A 22,707-nucleotide genomic window follows, 5' to 3' on the forward strand; every position below is an offset into this window, starting at 1 on the left:
TGTAAAAAATGCAAGTAGGAAAATAGGAAGCACCTTTGGTGGGAAGGTAATAGCGCTCCATGCGCCTTTGGCGTTTAGTCATGCTGGCCACATGACCACGGAGACGTCTTCAGACAGCGCTGACTGTCGGACGGCTTTGAAACGCGAGATGAGCACCGCCCCCTAGAGTCAGGAGCGACTAGCACATACGTGCAAAGGGAACCTTTACCTTTAGTGCTTGTGGTCAAATGCCAAAAGAAAAATGTTAATGCCCAATGGATATTTAATCAGAACGTCCAATTATTGTTAGGACAGAAAACAATTTGTTACACAATAAAACTCAGTGTAACTAGACCAGCATATCTGTAGTGTTTTTTTTTTTTAAAGAGAATGATTCATAAGAAGGGCAACAAATAGATGTGGGGGACAATTGCTAAGTCACATTATAGTTATAATTAAGTCCCAGAAGCTGCTTGGACATGAATTTCCAATCTGAGTCGATAGCCACCAGCTGAATTCTTTTGTGTTTCTTCTTATCCTACAAACCCCAGATGACCTTTTGGAGAATTACTTTGTTTTTTTCCTCTACACAACTGGAATTTCCCTCCCCTTTTTGTGTCTGGCTTTTAGAATTTTTTTTTTTTAAATCAACACCAGAATCCTTCTGTAATTTGCTTTACAAAGAAAAAAAAAGTTGCCTGATTATTTCCTAGAACTGAACTGGCTTTCTCTCTTAAGTTTACTCCGCTGTGACTTGTGAATTCCAGTGAATTTGTTCAAAATTGAGCTGAGTCAGATAGAAGAAGTAGGGAAAATGTAGGTCGCTGGCTCCAACCTTAATGTCCTTCAGATCTATGGATTTTATTTTTAAAACGTTTGGCACTAGCCAAGCCACTGAGATATTTCGGACATTGATCTAGGGTTGGAACCAGGGGCAGCATTATAAATAGTGAAAGGATATTAAGAAAAAATGTTGTTTGGATTAGAATATCTTTTGTGGGGTCTTTGGTGCTTTCTGAGCTTGGTTGTTTTCTTGCAGCCCTTTCATTACCCAACTAGGTAACATCATCAGTGCTAGTGAGTGTGGAGTTTCAATGAAGAAGAATATTTCTGATTCAAGGTTAAACCGTGGGGTCCTTGGTGCTCTCTGAGCTTGGTTGTTTTCTTGCAAACCTTTCATTACCCAACTAGTTAACATCTTCAGGGCACTTCAGAAGGTCTCAGTGCATCTCAAATGCACCCAAGCACTGAAGATGTTACCTAGTTGGGTAATGAAACGTCTGCAAGAAAACATCCAAACTCAGAGAGCACTATTCACTTCCATCGGTATATATCTTTTGCATTCCCACTTTTTGAAATTCTGAAGCAAATGCTGTTAGACATAACAGTGTGATCAGGATGGATAAAAATCGATGATTTTAAAAATAAATTTAAAAAAACCAGATTTTTTAAAATTTAAATCCAGTTTTTTAAATTTATATCCATTTTTTTTATATTTTTATGAAATTTATTTCAATAAAATGCGTTTGGAGTAAAAAAAAATCTATCTCAAGATAGTTTTCTATTTAAGATACATTAATAATTTAGTCTATTCAGCATGAAATGGAGCTTAGTTATGTAGCATGAGGCTGTATATTCTGCAATATTGGGACTGTTGGTGAGTCAACAGGGGTCAGAGGGGGAGCCACTAAGGGACAGAGATGACCGTTGCTCTTTAAAAATTATGACTTAAATCTAGTTGATTTAAATCAAAGCCTTTTTACTAGTGATTTAAATCATGATTTAAATCGTCTTTAAATCAAATCCACCCTGAGTGTGATAAACCCAAGTCTTTCCTTTCCTTTTCATACCAAAGCTACCAGAAAAGGAGATTTCTTCTGTTTCCCACTAAACAACAGTCTGTTTTGGCTAAACCAGGACAAACTGTAATGATATGAAAATGAACACATCCTGAGCTTGTCGGCGGAAAGGATGCGGAGAGGACAGATGGATGAACTTCTAAACCTCATCTTTCACAAAAAAAAAAATCCTCTTTTTCAACTACTAGAATGTTGTGAGACCTTTTATTTCAAGAGGTCTTTAAAAAAATTCTATGAATTTATACCGCGGCGAATGCTTTCATTCTAATTTGAAAAATAAGTTAATTACTATTGTTACTAAGGGCTGTAATTACAAAGAGCAACATTACAAAATATGTAGTGTTTTTTGTTTTTTTTGGAAAAAAACTATTCTAGGGATTGTCGTTTTTAAGGTTTGGTTTATGGTTGCAGTCTTAATTTCTGCCAAACGAATTCTTCCTACGTCATAGTGGCATGGCTTAACCCAGGATCTGATTCAGAGTCCTTTGTTTTTAAACCCACCGTGAATGTTTTTAAATTTTAGAAAGAGTAAACTGACAATTGAACATAGGGAAATTTGTTTCAAGTGATGCAAATCTCCCTCCCTTTTAAAAGCCCATATGAAATAGAGCTCTCAGATCGTGTTCAAACACTGTATTTTTCAGATGTTGCTATTTTTGGTTATGATGTTATATATTGGTGTTATTATTTGATGGTTTTGTATATGTATCTTTTATATGTATATTAGTTTTGTATTCACTTTTTGGCTGTACTAGAACAAGGGAGTATTTTATCATGGTATATGTATTTTTTTACATACATTTTTATTGTTAACATATAAATAGATTGAATACAGTGTAATTGTCCTGGCATTCCACTTTCCATAAAACAATGGTGAAAACAAATAACATATATATTATTTTAAACAGTGCTAGTATTGTACATTTATTTTTGATCATCATATTCTAGAATGTCAACTGATCTATCATTTTAATATCTACATGCTAATACATACATAATATCTTTTTCCATGTCCACCTAGCCTGATTCTTTCGCATTCCAACGTCTATCTTGTGTTTCTAACGATTGACAGAATCTATTCCAAGTAGCATAGCAGTGGTGGATTATAGTTCCATGGGTGTATCGGTGCCTGGTGGGAGCAGCAGAGGGCCCGCCCGCTCTCCTTACCGATATTTGACCCTACCGGGCCATTTGCGCATGCGCACGCAGCGTACGGTGCCTGCACAACGCTCCACCGAGCAGCTGGAGCGTCACAGGGCGGTGGTGCGCATGCGAGCACAGCACGTGTGCATGTGATGAACACCCGGCCCCATCGCCGCGTACTGGTTGCGACGGGATCCGGAACCCACCACTGAAATTGTTCAATTTCCATCCATTATTCCTTGTCTGGCCTTGAGGTGCTCTCCGCAAAATAGTTATAAAATATGGGTCATGTGACCAAAGGACACTGCAAACAGATTGAAATGTGACCCAGTGCCAAGTATCAAAGTGCAGTGATGTGATTATGGGAGGGGGGGAACGGGACAGCTGCCATAATTTTGAATCTGGGTTGTAAATAGATTTTTTTGGGGGGGTGTCTGTCATAATTTTCAATAGTTGCTAAGCGACTGCTTTTAAGCCAAGAACTATCTCTAGATACCATTGCTATGGAATTTTTTGTACATCACTTCCCTAACACATTGGGACATAAGTGAAGTTGATTTATGGTGCTTATGTTTTTCTGGATGAATAAAATTATATGCTATATCTCAAATTAGCAATTTCAGTGGCTTATTTATATACACACCAGAGGTGGGTTCCTACCAGTTCGCACCTATTTGGTAGAACCAGTTCGTCAAATCTACCGAACCGATTAGAAGAGGTTCCACCAGTGGACCCGGAAAGCAGGCCACACCTACAGAAGAGGTTCCAAACTTTTTTGAAACCCACCACTGGTCCTTGGATATGATTATTCTACACTATCATGCTCATATTTATAAAACTCAGTGCCTCTGTGAAAGGTAAGGATGACTGCTGCGTTTGTGGTGCAGTCAGAACATTGCGTGTGTTGGAGTTGTTTTAACGCAAACCAAAGATGCCTTTTAAAAAACAAGTTTACATCATATTCTTATGCATGCCAGTGCTGTGTGTGAGGTAATTTAAGGTGGTTCTGACAAGTGTCGTCGGCATCTTCATATCCGGTCACATGGGCGGCAAGCTACTCCCATCCGGTCACATGGGTGGCAAGCCACTCCCACAAAGGAGGCCACACCCACAGAGTAGGTTCGAACAATTTTTGAAACCTACCACTGATACACACACACACACACACACACACACACACACACACACACACACACACACGGGTATTCGTCACATGTAATTGAGAAATAACCTTTACGAGGAAGTTTATTTTAAGGAGTTGCATTAATAACATATTTACGTATCTTTATCTTGCTACACTTAAAATTAATATTACGATTGTATTTATTCCTTCAAAAATAAACTTTTGAAAACTATTGGTAGAAGATGATGGGACTGCCTTATATTTAGAGTTTAGAAAAATGTAACTTAAGATTCAGGAGTGAAATCTACTTACCTTCGCTACTGGTTCGCAAATGTGAGCGTGCATGCGCGTTCGCTCTGCTTGCACATGCCGCCTCTGTGCATGCGCAGGACTTTCTGCGCATGCGCATAGTGTCAAAAACGGATGTGATGTTTGGGAGGGTGGGTGGAGCCTGCTGCCAAGCATGCCTGAAAGGTAAGTAGAACAGTGGGGTGGGGTGGAATCTACATCTAAACATCCGTAGTTTTTAGCATTGTAGTTTTTTCTCTCTGGATGTTCATTATTCCTTAAATCAGTGTTTCCCAATCTTGGTCAGATGTGTGGACTTCAACTCTCAGTTTTTTTAGACGTAATGGAGGTTAACTCCCAGAATTCCATAGTCAGCCATGCTGTCTTGGGAATTCTGGGAGTTGAAGTCCACACATCTTAAAGTTGCCAAGATTGAGAAAGGCTGTGCTGCATGTTCATTTTGGTGATTAGCAGATGGCAATTTCTTTTTTTTTTTAAATCATTTGTCCAACCTAATATTTTAAAAAAATCCTTAGCCTGAACAAGCTGGTCACATTCCTGCAATCTGAACATTGCAGATTGGCCTCGTGTGTATTTTTAAGTAGCTGACAAATATGTATCTTAAGGTAGGTGGAAGAACGTTGCTCATGTTGATCTTCAAAAATAGAAGAACAAAAGACTTTTGAAGGATCCCATATTTCAACCTGTTCCTCCCACATCTTACAGCATTAATCCATGAGCTAAAATTCTTTTACCTCTGACTAATTTTGTTATCAGTAAAGGCAGCATTTTAAAATAAATCCTTACAGGAAATCTGTTTTTGCTATACCTTTCAGGTAAGGATTGTTATTCTGATTTTGTAGGTATATGACATTTATGTTGTGTAACAGTTTTTACACAAATGTAGGTTGCATATTTTTGCAAACTGTCAAAACAGAAAATTGAGAGCAAGTTTGGTGCAGTGGTGAAGGTACTGGCCTGGAAACCAGGAAGTTCTAGTCCCATTTTAGGCATGAAAGCCAACTGGGTGACTTTGGCTAATCATCAGGAGACTGAGTTCTAATCCCACTTTAGCCATGGAAACTAGTTAGATGACCGTGTGCCAATCACCAGGCGACTCCGAGTTCTATACTTACCTTCGATATGAAAACCAGCAAATTTGGCAATTTTTCTCTTTAAGTAACAGGCTTTTCAGTTTTACAACCAATGGTTTTAGACAACGGTTACAGCTATCTCTCACTTTGTTGTGATGCTGTTTAACTTGTGCTTTCTCTGTTTTTGCCGTATTATCTGCTGTAGTTGTTTTTCCTCCAAGCTTATTGCTACTCGTAGATGTAAATGAACATGTCATTTCCAATGGTTCCCATCTGCTAACAGGACAGAATCTGCCAACAGAATGTTTTTTTTCCTACTCACATATCATCCAGATGTGTCTTAAGTAGTTGGGGGCCCTTTGGATCAAATTGGAACCTTGGGGAAAGTGTGTTTGTGAGTGTGTGAGTGTGCATGCGTGCATGTGTGGCCAGCAGGGAGAAGAGCAATGAGCAAGTCCCCTTAGGTGAGCAGAAATTACTCATCTAATATTAGTATGAAAATATCAGATGAAATTGTTCTTGAGCGTGAGTAATGTCTTAGGTATAGCTATGTGCAAGAATTGTGTTGTTTTTTTTAAAATAGTGTCATGATGGATACCAAGCATGGTTGGCAATTCTCCAAGTTCATAAACAGTCTAGAAAGAGATGTGGTGGCACATTTTAAAGTCAACCAAATAGATAGTATGAATGTAAGAAATAGAGGGTGACATGACAGCAGTGTTCCAATATTTGAGGGGCTGCCACAAAGACGAGAGATCAGCCTATTTTCCAAGGCACCTGAAGGCAGAACAAGGAAGCAATGGATGGAAACTAGCTAAGAAGAGGAGCAACCCTGAACTAAGGAGACATTTCCTGACAGAACAACCAACCAGTGGAATGGTTTTCCTTTCCGAGGTCATGAATGCTCCATCGCTGGAAGTTTTTAAGAAAAAAATGGATGGCTATTTATCCAGATTGGTATAGGTCTCCTGCTTGAGCAGGGAGTTGGATTAGAAAACCTCCCAGGTCCCTTCTAACTCTGTTATTCTATATCCCTGGCCAAAATATCTTCATTTTGTGCCAAATCATTGGTTTTATGTGATTTACAAAAAGCTTTCTATGTTTGGGAAAATCCTAATTACTGTAGTGTCTTCTATGGTTGCTAGTGATCAAGGGAAGAGTGGGGTAGTTGGACAATTAGAAAAGTAGGTTCGGGTTTTCAAATACATTTGAGAGTGATTATATCTTTAATTTAACATCTTTTAGAATTATACCACTCATTAGTTTTTTTCTTTTGTTCCATAAGCCATGCTTTGGGACATAAGTACTTATCCCTGATTAATCTATTTAAATGGAGGTCTGCTGGAAGCAGGGAATATAGATTTTATTTCCAGTTGGTATTTTTAGTACCTCTATAAAGCTACTAAGATTGCATTCTGTGCACACATTTAACGGAGGTTAAGCAACACGCTGTCCTACAATACTGCCTTATCTCTATTTAGCCATGGAGTATGGCTGTATTACTATCATCCTTCTCATATGTTCCACTACTGTCTCTTATTGCAGGGGTGTTAAACTCGCCGCCCATGGCCCGGATGCGTTACGCGTTAGCCATGCCCACCTCTATTTTAGCAAAAGGGGGGGGGGGTTGCGATATGTCCAGTGAGAACATGTCATCGCGAGACCCCTGTCTTATTGAGCCGAGGTGGTGCAGTGGTTAGGGTGCAGTACTGCAGGCCACTTCAGCTGACTGTTATCTGCAGTTTGGCGGTTCTAATCTCACCGGCTCACGGTTGACTCAGCCTTCCATCCTTCCGAGGTGGGTGAAATGAGGACCCAGACTGTGGGGGCGATATGCTGACTCTGTAAACCGCTTAGAGAGGGCTGAAAGCCCTATGAAGCGGTATGTAAGTCTAACTGCTATTATTGTCTCATTATTATGATTATTGTTACTTTGTTATTATAATTATTATTACTTTGTTGTTTTGCATATACACTGAGAGCTTATGCACCGGGGACAAATTCCTTATGTGTCTATCATACTTGGTCGATATAGCAATAGCAATAGCAGTTAGACTTATATACCGCTTCATAGGGCTTTCAGCCCTCTCTAAGCGGTTTACAGAGTCAGCATATTTCCCCCAACAACAATCCGGGTCCTCATTTTACCCACCTCGGAAGGATGGAAGGCTGAGTCAACCCTGAGCCGGTGAGATTTGAACAGCCGAACTGCAGAACTGCAGTCAGCTGAAGTAGCCTGCAGTGCTGCATTTAACCACTGCGCCACCTCGGCTCAGCTATATTCCTATTCTATCCTATTCTAACCTATCCTATTCTATCCTATCCTATTCTATTCTATTCTATTGGGTCTCTTCTGGTCTGTACATGGATTGTGCAATTTGCTGGATTTAAATGAAATGTTTTTTGGGATTTATGAACTATATAGTGTAAGATTTTGCTCTATTCACTCTTTACTATACCATTAAAAAGACCTTATCCCACCTTAAAAGTTAATCAACCTTAGCTAGGTATTTATGTGGTCTGTTTAAACATGTTGTGCAAATGTAGCAGCTCAAATGATGCAGCATTTTCCCAAAGTTTAAAGACAATAGCAGTTATTGTTTGAGCCTTATCAGAGCTAAGTAGATTTGATTTATGATCTTGCTGCCACCACAGATGATTTTTAAAAAAATGATTGTTTTAAAGAATGCCTTAGATATGATTATAACAGCACAAGTAATGAAGCAATAGGGCAAGACTTGAGATTCCGTGTAATCTGTCAACCATTATCTTTACTCCCAAGTCTTTTTCAGCTTCAGTTATTTTCTTGACTTGGAGTTTAAACTGTTATTGGCATTTACAGTAAAAGGAATGACTTTGCAACCAATGTGTTTCCAGAACACAGTGACACATATGCGTGCTTTTGGAGTTGAGTATGTGAATGACATGTGTGCATTTTTCCCCTTTGATGCTATGAAGTGTTGATCTTACAAATTCTTTATGAATCACAAACAATCCTACAGCATTTGTGATTGCATATTCATGTATTGGGGAAAAAAGAATGTTCAACTTCTGTTTCTTTTTTTTCATGAAGCAGATACTGTAGAACTTCCTGTTATTAGTCATTGAATTGTTATACAGCATCATGTATGTGCATAGTTACAAGTAGCTTGAGTGTAGATAGTTGTTCTGACCTAGGCTTCCCAAAAGCATGAAGCCGACTCCTCGTCCCGATAAAACCAGCAAAGTCCCGGCCAACATTCTTTCAAGAGATTTCACAACTACAGAGCTTTATCAAGCTTGGAGAGCTGCCAAGCCGATATCTTCCAAACGCCACTCTGTAGCAGACAATACTTGGCAAGAAGTCAGGAACATGACTAATGAATTGAACTAATTGTCTCCTGCAAACTCCCCTCCCCTTTCGCTCCTCTTTATTCCCTGTGGGAGGGGCCATTCACCGTCCACCTGTGGCTTTACTACTGAGTCGACCCTTGTTCCTTAGCTTCTCCCTTCTCCTGGCAGCTCTGCGCATGCGCACACTGGGAACAGGCTCCAGCTGTTCTTCTGCCTCATTGATGTCTGACGCCTAAGGCAGCTGATAACTGGCATATGGCTCTGGCCCCCTCCCTGCCTCCAACATGAAGCCCTCATCAGAGCCTTCCCCAGACTCCAGAACTGACCCATGTTCCTCCCCAACCTCCAGATCCGCTAGCGGGCCACAACAGTAGTCCTCAACTTACAACAATTCATTTAGTGACCATTTGAAGTTACGACACTGAAAAAAAGTGACTTATAACTATCTTGTGACCCATGGTCACATGATCAAAAGTCAGATATTTGGCAAAAAAAATATTTACGAACCACTGTGGCACTGTCTTGGGATCTGTTGATCACAACTGGCTCATATTTATGCACCACTGTTGTGGTTGTCCCAGGATCATGTGATCACATTTTGTGCTCTTCTCACAAGCAAAGTCAATGGGAGATTCAATTAACAACAGTATTACTAATAACAGAATAGAATAACAGAATAACAGAGTTGGAAGGGACCTTGGAGGTCTTCTAGTCCAATCCCCGCTCAAGCAGGAGACACTATACCATTACACACAAGTGGTTGTCCAATCTATTCTTAAGAATCTTCAATGATGGATCTGTTGATATCACAACTGGCTCATATTTATGAACCACTGTTGTGGTTGTCCCAGGATCATGTGATCACATTTTGCGCTCTTCTCACAAGCAAAGTCAATGGGAGATTCAATTAACAACAGTATTACTAATAACAGAATAGAATGACAGAATAACAGAGTTGGAAGGGACCTTGGAGGTCTTCTAGTCCAATCCCCTGCTCAAGCAGGAGACACTATACCATTACACACAAGTGGTTGTCCAATCTATTCTTAAGAACCTTCAATGATGGATCACCCACAACCTCTGGAGGCAAAGTATTTCATGGTTCACCGACAAAAGGGCGAACGACAAAACGGCGCCTGACTAAACCGCGTTGCTGACATCATCAACAGGGCGAGAGCAGCGTGGAGACAGAAGCACGCTGTAAACCCTAAACCTAAACTTAACCCCTAAACCTAACACTAAACCTAACCCTAAACCTAATCCTAACCCTTAACCTAACCCTAAACCTAACCCTAAACCTAATCCTAACCCTTAACCTAAACCTAACCCTTAACCTAACCCTAACCCTAACCCTAACCCTAACCCTAACCCTTAACCTAACCCTAAACAACCCTAAACCTAACCCTAAACCTAACCCTTACCTTAAGTTGAATTGGCTTTCTTTCAACGCGCTATTTAAAGCGCCCTTCTTTCTCCGCGCTGGCTGTTGTTGCCGCGTTGATGACGTCAGCGACGCGGTTTAATCAGGTGCGGTTTTGTCATTCGCCCTTTTGACGGGTCACGCTATTTCACTATTCTGTCAGGAAATTTATCCTTAGTTCTAGGTTGCTTCTCTCCTTGGTTAGTTTCCACCCATTGCTTCTTGTCCTGCCCTCAGGTGCTTTGGAGAATAGCTTGACTGCCTCTTTTTTTGTGGCAGCCCCTGAGATATTGGGCCACTGCTATCATGTCACCCCTAGTCCTTCTTTTCACTAAACTAGACATACCCAATTCCTGCAACCTAACTTAACAACTTGTTAAGTAGTGATTCACTCTTAAAAACTGTGTCAAGAAAGATCATAAAACGGGACAAAACTCGCTGAACAACTGTCTCACTTAACAACAGAAATGTTGGGCTCAACTATGACGGTAAGTCAAGGACTCCCTATACTAGATGGAGCAGAGGTATTTGTAAACCAGGGCAATTAAAAACTGATACTAACTAATTATAGTTAGTCCTAGAATTTCAACTGTAATGGAACCCTGATCATTATGGGTATAACTCGTGTCGGTTATAAAGCTCGAATTGACCTGATTTTACACCCTTTGTGATGGTTGTTAAACAAATGCCACAATTCTTAAGTGAACCAGTGAGTCGCTATGAATGCAGTTTTGCTGAAAACCAGAAGCAAATACAATACTTTTCAGCAACACTATTGTAAAATGCAGTCCTGTGATTATGGGATTCTGCAAACAGCGGTAAATTCAGCTCGGTTGTGCAGTCACGTGACTGGGGGTGGTGGGTGGGTGAGGGCGACCATTGGAACTTCACATTTGGGTTGTACATAGCCCCGAAGTAGGTCCGTCAGAAATTCAAATGCTCACTAAGCAACCGGTCGTAATTCAAGGATTACCTGAGCGAATGTAGGGAGAGGGCTATGCTGCTGCATGGGAGCAAAACATCTGAAGGTGTTTTGTGACATGTTTTCAAGCGAGCAGATTTTATTATTTATCAGCTTTCCAAGTGAACCGCAGCTCACAAAACCTTCCGCCTTTTAATCACATTTGGTGATTTTAAAATCCGAACCTTTCTGATTTTTGACTACTTAACGTAAACAGTGGTACAGAAAATTGGAATGAGTCATGCCCTCCTGTCTTGGTATGTCTTTACTCAATTTCAGGAAATTGTGGAAGAGTTTTTAATCCATTTTACTCCTAATGAATAGGTTGTTAAGATAATTACAATCTAATGAAGAAGACTTTTCTCAAAAAAAATACCTGTAGGATGAACAATTTGCTGCTTAGCTACCTTAGTGTATCAGCTGGCTTTAAATTTATATGACTTTTAGTTTTTGAATTAATTATCTGTGGTGACAGTTGCTATAAGAAACCTATGTTCTCTACGATTCAGGAGAGGATAATGCTTATCATGTAAATATGAAGTCATCTAGTTCAGGTATCCTCGACTTAACGACTATGGCAACTGACTCATATGTATGACGATTACAGTGTCCTGGGGTAACGGAATCTCTTTTTATGACTTTCGGACAAGCAAAATCAATGGGGAATCCAGATTCACTTAACAACCTTGTTAGTAACTTAACTGCAGTGATTGACTTAGCAACTGTGGCAAGAAAGATCATTAAATTGAGCAAAACTCACTTAACAACCATCTCGCTTAGCAACAAAATTTTGGGCTCAATTGAGGTCATAAGTCGAGGACTACCTGTGTTTCAGCATTACTTTTAGTTCCCTTTGGAATACCAGATGCTATCCAAAACAGTTAAAAATTTTACTGTCTTTATATCTTATATGTAAGACTTCCCAGAAACAAATTTGTTTGTGTGTTTTATGAAACAGGATATTCTCTTAAATGGGCACTTGATCACATTCAGCAGGATTCCCACAAATTATATTTACACTATAATCAGCTGTAATATAATCACGTATAATATAATCAAATATATACAGAGATAGATGTGCATATGCACATAGTCAAAGTGCATAATGCTAATTACCAGGAATGACTACAGAGTCAAACAAATATGGCATTATTCTGTTTTGACAACGCTTTGGGTTTCTGCAAGGAGAGATTCTTTTTCATTTTTCTTTCCAACCCAATGCAATGCCAGGAAAAAATGTGAGTAAAATGTCCATCGGTAGCATAACTGTCCAAAATAACCAAAAGAATCAAATCTGGTGTGGATTGGAAGCCAGCGGGGGTGGGGGTGGGGAATCAGATTAGAATATGAAACTAAATCAGGATAGAGACTGCAGGGTGGGGGGGGGGGAATTAAAACCTTCCAATTCATTCCATTAGGAGACACAGCAAAACAAGGGCTCAAAATATTGGTGTCTGCTCAGTGGTGGGATTCAAATAATTTAACAACCGGTTCTCTTCCCTAATGTCTATCTGGGTAGGTGGGGCTCGGTGGTCATGTGACTGGATGGGCTTGGCCAACTCAAGGTCACTCAGGTCGATGGGCGCTTCGCCTTAGCTGTTACAGTGTAATAAGGGTTAACTGGAGAGGCAGTTTCTGTAAACAGGTCAATAAAGATGAGGCTAGAAACAACACTAGAATGTTTCCTTCCTGCCTTCCTTACAGGATTAGCCCTGTAAAGTGGGAAAAAACAAAAGGAGATTTCTTCCAACAATCGGTTCTCTGAACTACTTAGAAAGTTACCAACCGGTTCTCCCGAATAGGTGCGAACTGGCTGAATCCGACCACTGTGTCTGCTCCATACTTCCTTCTTGGTCACATGACCCAGAGCTAAGTTATCATTAAGGGAATGGAAAATATTTCAAGTGCCAAACAATGTATCTCTGCTATAGCAATAGCACTTATAGATTTATATACTGCTTCACAGTGATTTCACAGCCCTCTCTAAGCGTTTTACAGAATGAAACATAAAGCAATGCGAGCGTGACCCCCCTGCCCCCAGTGCCTACATGCGCAACCACTCTCCACTCAACCCCCTCTCCCCACGTGTTCAACCCCCCCATGCTCTGTTTTCGGCCTCCCTGCAGCCTTCTGAAACCAAAAAATGGGCCACGGGTGGGCGCCCCCTGTCCCCCGCATGTGTGTGCAACCCCCCCTCCCTTGTGCATGCGCGCACATGTCCTGCATGTGCCCTGCTCCCCACACATGCACAGCAGAGACCAGAAAAACAGGTGGCCGACGGGCGACATGTGCACATGCACAATAGAACTGAGCTGGGGCGATGGCTCATGTGCCTGCAGAAAGGACTCTGCATGCCACCTGTGGCACACGTGCCATAGATTTGCAATCACGGTTCTAGAGAGAAGAAAATCACCAATTAGTTTTGAACAAAAACTAATGGAAAAGACAATCTTTGAAATGTAGAAAAGAAATCAGTTAAGGGTATATTGTAGGGTGATAGATCAATGTAGACCACTCAAGTTGTTACCAAGAGCATTATGATGTGAAGGGTTTTTTGGGGGGATGGGAGGAAAGGGTCAGTTCCGGCTGCTGCTACTGCCGATTTGCTGCACATGCATGCTTAATGTGTGCAATGCATGCATGCGCAGTACTAAAAAATGCTTCTGCGCATGTGCAGAAGCCAAAAACAAGATGGCAGCCCCAAGAAAATCTGTTTGGGGGCATTTCAGGCCAAGTTACTACCTATTCAGCTGAACCAGTCTGAACCGGTAGGAACCCACCTCTGGCGGTGGGGAGACAATATGGACTTCTAAGATTATTTTTTTAACTTTAACTTGAGATGTTGATGCTACAATCAAATACCAACAAAAATCTCAATTCAGATTCTACTAGAGAGAACCTTCCTGAGGATGGGCTCAAGCACCAGTCCGAAAGCTCAGAACAAAACCTCTGGTCCCGGTGATTGACCCAGATTGGATCCCTCAAATCACAACTCTTCAAGATACCCAGCCTCCTTCATTATTTTTTCTGAAACCTAACATTAGTCTAATTTGTAAACTTGAACTTGAAAAGTTCTTCCTTAGCATTTTTAATTAAAAGAAAATTAAAGTAACTGGACCGTGGGAATATTACTTTGCAAAATACGTTTTGGTAGTGTTCATTGCAAGTTGTATTTTGTCCTAGATTTTTCTGGGCAAATATACCCCTGAAAACTAGTTATTAAGCCAAGGTATTGAACTTGGTTAACTTATTTTGTAGTGGCTCAGTTTACCATAATAATTGCAGGTATAAAATGCAAGTGTAATTTTTTTAAATCTTGCTAGTTAAAGATAACCAAGGGTATCTAATTTTACTTATGGGAGAATGCACTGAAAATATTCTTTAGCTTATAACAAGATGCTGAGAGACCAAACAGATGGTAACCTTTTTGAATTGTTGATCAGAGCTGGATTATTTGAGGTCCTCTCAGTGAAAGGCTATTTTATCTTATCAGTGAATCTTGCAGACCAGATACTGTATTTCATTTGTAGAACTAATTAAGCGGAATAATCTTGCAGAGATATGAAGCTTATTCTTTAGTATATTGATCATTATTTTGATTTCTTTTTACAAAAATGTAAGTTACTCTTTTTTTAAGCAATTACCAAATACATTTCGAAGGAATACTTTCCATTTAGAAGGCTTTCTTTCTCACATAATTGTTCACCTAATGAACACGGTATTAATAATTTAGTACACTTGAAAAAAAATTAAAATTTCATCTTAATTGTCTAAGCTTTCAGCACTATGGGCTCTTATTCAGCCTGTCTTTTAATATTTGGCTTTTATTAACTGAGTACAAAAACAAACTGAAAAATAAACAATCTGGAAATTTTTAAAAGGAAAAAACAAACAAACAAAAGTAACAAAAATGGCATTTATTCGTAGACTGAAATCTATCCATCCATCCATCCATCCATCCATCCATCCATCCATCCATCCATGGCTGTGTGTGTGTGTGTGTGTTTTCCAGCATAACTCTGGAATGCCACAAGCAATTTCAACCAAACTTGGTACACAGATGACTTACTCTTTGGAAACAAATACTGTCTCTAGCACCCCTCGGGGTGTTCTGTTAAGATACAGCCTGTTGTGCCTTAAAATGGCTTCTACTGTACAGCCAGGGTGGGTTTCAGCAGGCATTACTGCCGGTTCGGTTGATACACACTGCGTTCACATGTGCAGTGCAATTAAAATTGTTCTGCACATGTGCAGAACTGAAAAACAAGATGGTGCTGCCACCACCGCCACCCAGGGAACTGGTTCAGGGCCAGGCCGCCAAACCACTACCGGTTCAGTCAAACCTATCCAAGTCGGTAGGAACCCACCACTGTGTACAGCACAGTGGAGTTGGCATGGTAACAGCTTCACAGTACTCCACAAAGATGCTCCCTCTGGTAAGGGGGAAAATCCAACATTTGAAATTACATTTGGTTCTGACATTTCCCCCCTATAAATAAATATCTGGGCAATGCGGGGTTATCAATTATTACATAATATAGCCACTTGAATGCAAGTAATATTTGTAGCTGAGGGTTGAAATGAGATGTCTGTGGTTCTCTCTCAGCTGGCAAGATGAGACAAGATTCACTTAACAACTATCTCATTTAGCAACAGAAATTTTAGGCACCATTGTGGTCATAAGTCGAGGACTACCTGTATAAAATTGAGTTCCTTTTCCCTGATTTGACTTTCTTTCCCTCTGTTTTCTCTCTCCTTCTAGGCTTTAGATCAGGACAGAACTGCACTACAAAAAGTGAAAAAATCTGTAAAAGCAATATATAATTCTGGGCAAGGTAAGCTTTATTTTTCTGTATTATCATTTGCTGCATCTTAACAAATAATAAATACATTTTAAATAAATTGTTTTGAAGTATAGAGATTAGGGAGAATTTCAAAATATAATGGAGTGTGAAAAATACGGTTGTTTATTATAATATTTTCACAAGAGATGAAGCAGACTAAAGACAGTAGCTTTCAACATTTTTTTAAATGTATTTTTTTTCAGTTTATATCCTTTTTATATTCCTAGGAATTATTTAAAGGCTCAGAACCTTTTCAGTGTCTCTCTCACTATATATGTCTCTATTAAGCAAGTAAAGGACAAGTTCACTTAAAAATCATGTTACTAACTTAGCAATTGCAGTGATTCACTGAACAACTTAAGAAAGGTTGTAAAATGGGGCAAAATTCACTTAACCAATGTCTCTCTTAGTAACACATTTTGGGCTCAATTGTAGTCATATGTCAAGGACTACCTCTGTATAGTTATTTGTATTATCAATATATTTTAAAAAAAATACTTGTGGTCCGCTAGGAGTCTGTGGAGCTGGCAGCAGAGTCGGACAGCAAGGAGGTTGGGGAGGAACATGGGCCAGTCCTGGAGTCTGGGGAAGGCTCGGATGAGGGCTCTGCTTTAGAGGCAGAGAGGGGGCCAGGGCCATCTGGCAGTTCTCAGCTGCCTTCAGAGCTAGACAGCAGTGAGAGCTGCCAGAATGTAAGACAGTTAAGAAAGAAGAGACGACTCGGGAGTAAGGCTTGGAAGTGATTGGCCCCTACCATAAGATAAAAAGGAGGAGCAAAGACACGTGAGGCTTTGCAGGAAGCAACTTGTTTCATGCTAGTCAGTTTACCTTCTGAAGCTCCGTTTTGACTCTGCTCCGTGTGGCCTTGCCAAGCTAATTAAATCTTTGGCAGCGTTTCAAGGTGGGTGCTTATCAGTCTTATCCCGAAAGACTTTGACAGCCTACTGTAGGACTCTACAACTATTTGGGACTCATTACGGGCTGTGAATGAACATAATTCACAGCCTTTGAAATAAAAAGAGGGTTTTTGGGTCTAAGCGTGTGCTTTTTACTGTATCAGGAAGCCTAGGTGAGAACAATACTCATAAACCTTCGGAATAGTTATGGTGTTCTTTCAATTTTTTTTACTTCAAAATATATTTTTGGATATATATTTGACATACTGATTAAAACCAGGGGAACCAGTATTTGAGAAGGCTTCCTTCTATTTCCATGTGCCAGCCCATATTTATTTAAAATATTTATAAGGAATGCTCTTCTTACGCAACACAACTCTGGGTGGCTCACAACAACACTCAAAAGGTAATAAAGCCATTTCAGACAACCAAAGGCACCATAAGATTCCTCAATAGCTATCTTAATCACCATCCAGGTAGTAGCTTAATGATTTTATATGCATGCACTAATAAATCTTACTGGCGAATATTAACAGTTTTCCTAGAATAACATCTGCTTTTAGCGCTAAAGGTGATAAGTGTGACATTCAGCACAGTGGCAATTTTGCAGCGCTGTTTACATTCATAATTAATTTTTAATCTCTCCCCTGCATTAAAAAAGAAACATGCTTGCATTTTTCGTAGGTGAAAAAGAAAAACCGTGAGAGTTGTTGTCAGTCTGACACCTTAAATGCTGATATAGTGGTAACCGGGCCTTGAAAATTGAATTACGGCGAGAAATAATTAACTGATTTGCTATATCTCATCCAGATCTAGTCCTAGAGGACAAAGGGTTCTGTCAAATAAAATAAATTTGATACAGGAAGTCCTCGATGTATGACCACAATCAGGGCTGGGTTCCTGCCAGTTCTAACCTCTTCTATAGAAGAGGTTCCACAAATCTACAGTGCCGTTTGGAACCGGTTCCAGCTCCCTCTCCCCGCCCGTCCGCAAATCATCAAGATGAAGAGCAAGAGGAGGAATTCTCTTGCTCTTCCACAAGTCTTAAAGCTGTCAAGTTTGAACACCCCTGGGTTTTTTTTCTAAAGGGTTAGGGGTGCGAGGGTCTTGTAACTTGACAGCTTTAAGACTTGCACACTTTAATGTCAGAGTTCCTGAGCCAACATGACTGGAGGAAGAATTCTGGGAGTTGAAGTCCACAAGTCTTAAAGCTGTCAAGTTTGAACACCCCTGGGGTTTTTTTTCTAAAGGGTTAGGGGTGCGAGGGTCTTGTAACTTGACAGCTTTAAGACTTGCACACTTTAATGCCAGAGTTCCTGAGCCAACATGACTGGAGGAAGAATTCTGGGAGTTGAAGTCCACAAGTCTTAAAGATATCAAGTTTGAACATCCCTGTGGTGTTTTTTTTCTTTCTAAAGGGTTAGGGGTGCGAGGGTCTTGTAACTTGACAGCTTTAAGACTTGCACACTTTAATGCCAGAGTTCCTGAGCCAACATGACTGGAGGAAGAATTCTGGGAGTTGAAGTCCACAAGTCTTAAAGATATCAAGTTTGAACATCCCTGTGGTGTTGTTTTTTTTTCTAAAGGGTTAGGGGTGCAAGGGTCTTGTAACTTGACAGCTTTAAGACTTGTGTGCTTCAAATGCCAGTTTCTGAGCCAACATTTTGGTTGCTAAGCAAGAGCGTTGTTAAATGAGTTTCACTACATTTTACAAGTTGGCCATGCCCACCCAGTCAAATGGCCGGCAAGCCACTCCACCTGGTCACATGGCCGGCAAGCCACTCCCACAAAGCAGGCCACACCTACAGAAGAGTTTCTATATATATATATTGCCACAGGAACTTCTACACTTGGACCAATACAATATTTCTTCTTTGGGACGCTGTCTTTTCTCTAGCATCTCATGGCTGTGATGCACTTATTTAGCACTGTTAATATATTCAGTCATAATATTAAGAAATATTTGACTATCATGTCGAATGCAGCTTTTGCACGATGGTGACAGAACAGGAGAGATTTTTAATTAGCCTTTAGTTTCTTTGCTGTGATTCACAGCCTTTATTGATGCCATGCCCTCGGTTACTCAGCCACAGTCCAGGAGACCAAAACTCTTCTGTGAATAATTTGCTACTGACTCAATGTAGAAAACCTCTGTTTTCTTTTAGGAAACATTCTTTTCTTTTTGCTTGTTTTTCCATTTTCATGCCTAGTTTCTTTTGTTGGACACTACTGCTGTTCTTTCTTTCTTTAATTTATATGCTATTAAAGCATGATGATTTTTTTTTAAAAAAAATTAATATGCTGTGCCTTAATGGTTGAAGCAGGGAGCACACTTTAGTCTATTCAGACTCTGGTACAGGTAGACCTTGAATCATGATTACAATTGGGGGCAAAATTTGTGTTGCTAAGCAAAACATCTGTTAAGTGAGTTTTGCTATAGAACAGAACAGAACAGAATAACAGAATTGGAAGGGACCTTCTACTCCAACCCCCTGCTTAGGTGGGAAACCCTATAGCAGGAATGGTGAACCTTTTTGGCACTGAGTGTCCAAACTGAAACACTCGTGTATGTGCATGCGCGCCAGAGCTCCAGAACCCGAAGACTAGCTGGCTAGCACGCGCATGCTTGTTTTTAGGCTATTTTTGGGGCATTTTCAGGCTCCTTTTCAGGCTGTTCTTGGACCGTATTTTGGACTAAAAATGGCCTTAAAATGGCCCAAAAATGGCCCTGAAAATGTCCCCAAAACAGCTTGAAAAGGGTCCAAAAATGGCTTGAAAACGGTCCTAAAACCACCTGAAAACAGCCTAGGAAACTGCATGTAAAACAGCCCCCAAAACGGCCAGGTGGGGCCGCGAGTGCCCACATGAGTGGAATTGGAAGTCCCCACACAGGTGGGGCCGCTAGCGCCCACATGAGTGGGGCTGCTAGCGCCCGTGATGCTCTTGTGAGTGGGCCTGTGTATGTGTGTTCACACATGCGTGCACTGGCCAGCTACTCACATGGCCCAGTGACCAATAGGTCTGAGCCCACATGTTGGGAACCCCTGCATTAAAGCATCCCATGCTATGGATTTGGGGCGAAGACTTCGATGTCTTCCCATGCAGTGGTGGGATCCTGCTGGTTTAACAACCAATTCAGTGATTGCATGTTTCGCTCAGCGCGCATGCACAGTTTTAACAAAACTTACTTTCCACATTAATCTTGGGGAGTAACGCAGCTCAGGCCTAGCAATCCACTCTGCCGCTCAAATCAGCGGAGAGGATATAGGTAAGTAAAGCACAGGGATAGGCGGGTGGGCCCACCTAATCGTCTCAGTGATTGTCAGAGCTACTGGTTTGCCTGAACCAGTCCAAACTGCCTGAATCCCACCCCTGTTGTGATGTTTAAGGTCTTTAAGTCATCTATGAACATTCTTCATGTATTTCAAGGGCATCCTGTTGGTCGTTTGGCATCATTATCTCATTGCTGTGTTGGGAATTCGATTATTCTCCGTATGGAGTGCAAGTTGGAATCTTTTGCGTGTGATTATCTTATGTAATTTGCAGCAGCACTTCTTCCTTAATAACATAGTCAAAATAGCAAATCTTTAGGATTCAGTGATGACATCTTTGTTGGAAGACACCAAGTCTCTTGTTAAAATAGTTGCTGGCGCCCTCCAGGTTTCACTGGCATAAAGAGCTGAAAACAACTAACTTAAATAATCTAACTTTTAATATCTTTGAAAGGAACAAATGGCAAATTTTAGCCTTGTTCTCTTAGAAAAAAACTATTTCTCGTCATTATTATTTTGTCTTCTTGTAAAGTGGCATTAACTGAACATTTTTCTCTTTCAGAACATAGCCAAAATGAAGAGAGCTATGCACAAGTGCTAGATAAATTTGGAAGTAATTTCTTAAGTAGAGATAATCCAGACCTGGGCACTGCTTTTGTCAAATTTTCCACGCTAACTAAGGAATTGTCAACACTGCTTAAAAATCTGGTGAGACGCTTCTTAATCTTTTTGTCCTTTAAAATATTTACAATTATTATTATATAAGGGTTGTTATATAAGTTATATAAAATGTAGGTTATAGTGTTACATAAGTATTGATTGTAATAAACAACCGAACCGTTTACATTTCTGGAGGGAGCATTATATTTTAAATCCAGTTCGATGCAGCTATGGAAAAAAGGGTTAGGCTTATTGAGTACTAATGCAGTGTTTTTAAGCACGTGGTCTAGCTTTGTGAATGACTGAAGCTATTCAGTCTATGCAGTCATTTGTAATAGCATTCACCCTAAATTTGGGTTTTAAAATTAACTTTCTTGTTTGGTTATTGCACTGGATAATTCTGGAGAAATAGTTGAAATGATTTTTTAAGTGAAATGCATTTTTCTTCCCCTTTAATCTCCTTCTGTTCAGTACAGTACATTTCATAAATCTGTTCGCTATTAAAATAATACGTTTTCCATTCCTCAGAACACAAAGCTTTAAAGCTATAAATATTGTATTTATTCTCCAAATGTATAGGAATTATTACCGCAAGGTGCAAAATATAGGGAAGCTTATTTTGAGTGATGCAATAGCACATAGACCTATATACCGCTTCACAGTGCTTTAACAGCCCTCTCTAAGTGGTGTGCAGAGTCAGCATATCGCCTCCAACAATCTGGGTCCTCATTTTACTGACCTTGGAAGGCTGAGTCAACCTTAAGCTTGCCAGGATCGAACTCCTGGCAGTGGGCAGAGTCAGCCTGCAATACTGCATTCTTACCACTACACCACCATGGCCCACCACGATATATAAACAATAGAATGTATGTGGTATCAGATCCAACATGTAATCTTAATTTGGGTTTATGCCCTCCATCCTTCTTTTCCTTTTTTTTTCATGCTCTCTTCTTTAATTCTCCCTTGTAATTCTAGTTTGGAAGGTTAGTATCTTGGATGTGCTGGCAACCTGTGACTGCCATAAACTGGGAAGTAATTAAGTGGTGATTAAGGTTCAGTATGGGAGCATGCAATAGAAATCCTGTTCCTGTAAATGGGTTGTATTTAATTTGGGGTGTGCCTCCAAGTCACTGTAGACATTGGTGACTTGTTTAGGCAGTTTTTATAGTAATGCTAGCCGATAACCCAGCATTGCCCAGGTATTTATTCATAGGGGGGAAATGTCCAGACCAAACATAATTTCCAATGTTGGATTCCTCCCCTTACCAGAGGGAGCTCCCTTGTGGAATACTGTGAAGTCGTTACCATGGCAACTCTACTGTGCTGTACAGTAGAAGCCATTTTACGGCAGTACAGTAGAAGCCAGTAGAAGGCTGTTATCTTATCAGAACACACATACCGAGGGGCTTTAGGGGTGTCTTATCACCACACTATTTGTTTCCAGAGAGTAAGTCATCTGTATACCAAGTTTGGTTGAAATTGCTTGAGACGTTCCAGAGTTATGCTGGATCTCTCTCTCTCTTTTTTTTAGGAAGTGGTGTCCCCTTTTCTTCTTCCTAGTACTAAAAAAGAAGAACTATATATATATATAGATTTTCAGGAAGTGGTGTCCCCCTTTCTTCTTCCAAGAACTAAAAAAGAATAACTGGCCCAAAGTCAACAAGTTGGCCCTATATTTAAGATGGGACTGGAACTTACAGTATCCTGGGTTCTAGCCAAATGTCTCTAACCACTACACCAAACTGGCTCTCTTTCCTTCTCTTAATACTGTGTGAAGCCAACATGTAGTATTTGTTATATTCTAAATGTTATATTTGAATTTGTTCCATTAGCAT

General features: G+C 40.2%; 1 protein-coding gene across 4 annotated transcripts in view; it reads left to right on the forward strand.

Annotated features, from left to right (window-relative positions):
• ASAP1 (ArfGAP with SH3 domain, ankyrin repeat and PH domain 1) overlaps positions 1-22,707 on the forward strand; it is a 148,546-nt gene that overhangs the window by 43,125 nt on the left and 82,714 nt on the right. For all 4 annotated transcript variants that reach the window (XM_087706680.1, XM_087706681.1, XM_087706679.1 and 1 more), the window contains 2 exons: positions 15,963-16,035; positions 20,775-20,920. In XM_087706680.1, coding sequence (XP_087562806.1) covers positions 15,963-16,035; positions 20,775-20,920 — 219 coding nt within the window. The remainder of the gene's footprint in view (positions 1-15,962; positions 16,036-20,774; positions 20,921-22,707) is intronic.

Source organism: Thamnophis sirtalis, unplaced genomic scaffold, assembly GCF_051295495.1.
Source record: "Thamnophis sirtalis isolate CommonGarterSnake01/CBP01778 unplaced genomic scaffold, rThaSir2_p1.2 scaffold_2, whole genome shotgun sequence".
NCBI classification, from domain to species: Eukaryota; Metazoa; Chordata; class Lepidosauria; order Squamata; family Natricidae; genus Thamnophis; species Thamnophis sirtalis.